The following is a 3,303-nucleotide window of genomic DNA, read 5'->3' on the forward strand; positions in this document are numbered from 1 at the left end:
CAAATCTCCAAGTGGCTCAGGCCACAGCACAGAGTGCCAGGCTCTCAACCAGTGATGGCCTCACCCCACAGCGAATGCCGAGGGGGTAGAGGTTTCACCTTTGAAGAGCCCCGGTCCACTAACTGGTCCCCCGGGGCAAGATCTGTCTGAGAAGTATCTGGGGGTGGTGACTGGCCTCTGCACCAGGGTCTAACCACAGTCACCTGGAAACCTGAACAATGGAAATCCATTACTGGTTTGTGTTCACTCTGCACTTTGAACTTTCTCCCGTTCAAACTTCACCCTTGTGACATAAATGGGGACAATTTCCTCATTTGACTTATGAGGATGCTGAGAACCACTGCGAGGCCAACTGACTTGCCCAAGGTCACAAAGAGTCACAACCTACAGGAGCAGAGCCCAGATCCCTGGGTTGCTTGATTGTGACTCTCCTTCACACCACAGTGTCCCTGAGAACTCCTTGCCTGTGGACCCAAGCCCCTTGTTTTATTTTTTTTACCTGAACACATTTCTCTCATTAAAGATATTGGGGAGGGATAGTTAAAAGCATAAGCTGAGTCTATCTGTACAGTCGCTTCCTCAGAGTGAATACAAACACACACACACACACACACACACGCATGAGGATGGCAGTTTATACCAAAACTAGTTTTGCGTTCTCATTCCAGTTCTGCCAATAACTCCCTGTGTCAGCCTTGGTAAGTCCCTTAACCCCATGCCTCCATTTGTTCATCTTGTGAACTGAAGATCAGCACCTTCCTCCTCTGCCTCACAGGACTGTCATAATGTGAAAATAAGATAGCGTGAGGAAAAACACTTTGAATAGTATTAAAAGGTCCTATGAAAGCTCAGCTCTCTTGTTCTTCCTTGTCTACTTCCCAGGGGAAAAGAAACCTATACAACACTGCAAGGGCTTATGTCCTGGGCGGCCTGGGAAGGCTGAAATATTTTGCTAGGCGAACTGCCCATACATCATACTCTGTCCCCCTGCCAGAGTACCTACAACTGTGTGTGGGTCACAGAGGAAGTGTTTTGTTACAACTACAGATGGCTACAGACGGCAATCTCTATTTGGTTTGGAACTGCTCTTGTGGTCTGCTGGGGAGAAGCATGCCAGAAAAAGCCAACCTGCTTAGGGTCGGGGTTGGCTGTTCCCACTGTTTGCCAACTGACTCTTGCTCGTTAAGTGTGGCTTTAATTATAGTTTTGAAAAAATTCCTTTTAGTAATGGCCACTACCAATGATTTACTCGGGGAAAGCCGAACCAAACTGTGTCAAACCACGTTAATCTGGGTTTCATGAACTGAAAGATAACTGAGCAGGATGCATCTTTCCTATTTTCCTCCTTGAAAATAGGGGAACCGAGGAAATACACGTGAACCGAGCATCAGCCACTCTGCTGGGCACTAGGACTGCAGCCATGGACATACACTCCAGAACTGTGTCTTCCTAGGTTTCATTCAAGTCAATGCACAGGGCTCCAAGTCTTGCCTTTAAGCCAGACAAGAAATCATTTCATTGTTCTTTTAGGGTTGTTTCCTTTGGCCCAATTTCATAGGCCTTATGTTTCAGAAGCCTCTATGGACTTCCTCTTCGGGATTTGCTTCAAAGTAGGATGTTTTGCCAGCTGCCCAAAGTCCCCGGTGCAGTAGCTGCAGCAATTATTTTGGTGACTAACAGCAGGTTCTCCATTTAAATCATAAACTCCATGGTGAGTGTGGAGAACTCTTCTCAATATTGTATATTCCCCGATCCAAACAAACCAAATGTAAAAGGCATTTATGAGACAACCAGGGTATTCTGAACCCTGGCTAGAAATTTTATGTGAATGAATTGTTAAATTTGGAGGTGTGATAATGGTGGCATTGTGGTTATTTTTTTCAAGAGTCATTAGCTCTTGGAGATCCATGCTGAAGTAGTGACAGATGAAATGAGATGCGTTTTGCTTTACAATAATCCAGCCAATTTGGGGGCAATAAATGAGACAGGACTCGCTAATGTTGACAGTTGTTTGGGGGCTGGGGGTTGGGTACATGGGGCTCCATTGTATTATCCTCTCTTCTTTTGTTCCTGTTTGAAAGTTTCTATGGCAAAGTTTTAAATGGCAATACGCCTAATTATGTTAGATTGAAAATATTTGTGTTCCTCTCCACTCACTACCTAAGTTTAGTAAAATAGATGGAAGCTTAATCACTGCTGTCATCAACCTATAAACTATGCAATGCCAGGGGCTGCTTTATTTACTCCTGTTGACATAACACCTCGCCCTCAGGAATGCATCTTACCTGCTTAGCTCCTTATCAGAGGTGTTCATGAAGTTGGTACTTGCAGATAAGAGTATAAGGAATTCTCTCTAATATCTAACTCTTCCCTTTCTTCCCCTTTTATTATGGTTTTGGGAGATTACATAGCCAAATGAAATTAGAAAATTTGAACCCCTCAGATAAGAAACAGCCACCAGAGGGAAACAGAGAAACAAGTTTCCATTGACTTGAAACCTTCCCAAACCTGGGGCTCAAAGCTGACTGTGACATTGCAGGACAGGGCTTGTGAATCCAACAGTTCCCCTCATCACTACAGTTTAGTTCATTTTGAAAGTAATGATGAAGTCTCCTTAAGAAAAAAAAGTGGCTAAAATGGAAACCTCAAATACCTATCACAGGTTCCACCTAGGCTAGGTAGAAAAGTCGGAAAACACCCCACTTTTAATCAGGAAGGCAAATATTGCACATGTACACTTGGAATCAAACTAGACTATTTCTTCATATTATAAGTCACAAGAGAAACCCGGCTAGAACAATGAGGCAGCTTCTTTGATATTAGGTATGTGTGTTCTAGAAGCCACTGCCAGTTCTATTTAGAGTTAATAAAGCTTACCAGGGCCCTGGGTATCATGCAGCATGCAGCAAACAGCAGAGTTAACTGTAAAACAGTAAGAGCTGATGAAGATGGAGTGAGCTTGGGGAGAAATCAAATATTATGAATTGATGCAAATAATGAAGAGTTAGAGGTCAAAGGAGATTAGGAGGAGTGGGGAGGGGAAGGTGGGAGGGTGGGCTGGTAGGGATCCCCTGAAACAACAGTACTCTTTCTTAACTTCTTTAAGGGCAGCCAAAGAAAATTCTCAGTAGGTGACTCTATTAGATCCAACCACCGTCTCTCCAGAAGAAATGCTTCTACCCCCACTTTCGCCCTTCACCCACCCCCGCCCCCATCATCACCATGGGACCAGAGTGACACTGGGCTAAAGACAGGTCTTCCGGAGGTTAGGCAACTGTTCAGGGAATTACGTAAGAAGCCCAG

General features: G+C 44.4%; 1 protein-coding gene across 1 annotated transcript in view; it reads right to left on the reverse strand.

Moving 5' to 3' along the window:
* Positions 1–6: 6 nt before the first annotated feature.
* LOC104984766 (septin-6-like) overlaps positions 7–3,303 on the reverse strand; it is a 14,098-nt gene continuing 10,801 nt past the window's right edge. The window contains exon 6 of the mRNA XM_010834686.1: positions 7–2,922. Coding sequence (XP_010832988.1) covers positions 2,919–2,922 — 4 coding nt within the window. The 3' untranslated portion in view covers positions 7–2,918. The remainder of the gene's footprint in view (positions 2,923–3,303) is intronic.

Source organism: Bison bison, unplaced genomic scaffold (genome assembly GCF_000754665.1).
Source record: "Bison bison bison isolate TAMUID 2011002044 unplaced genomic scaffold, Bison_UMD1.0 scf7180017845439, whole genome shotgun sequence".
Taxonomy (NCBI): Eukaryota; Metazoa; Chordata; class Mammalia; order Artiodactyla; family Bovidae; genus Bison; species Bison bison.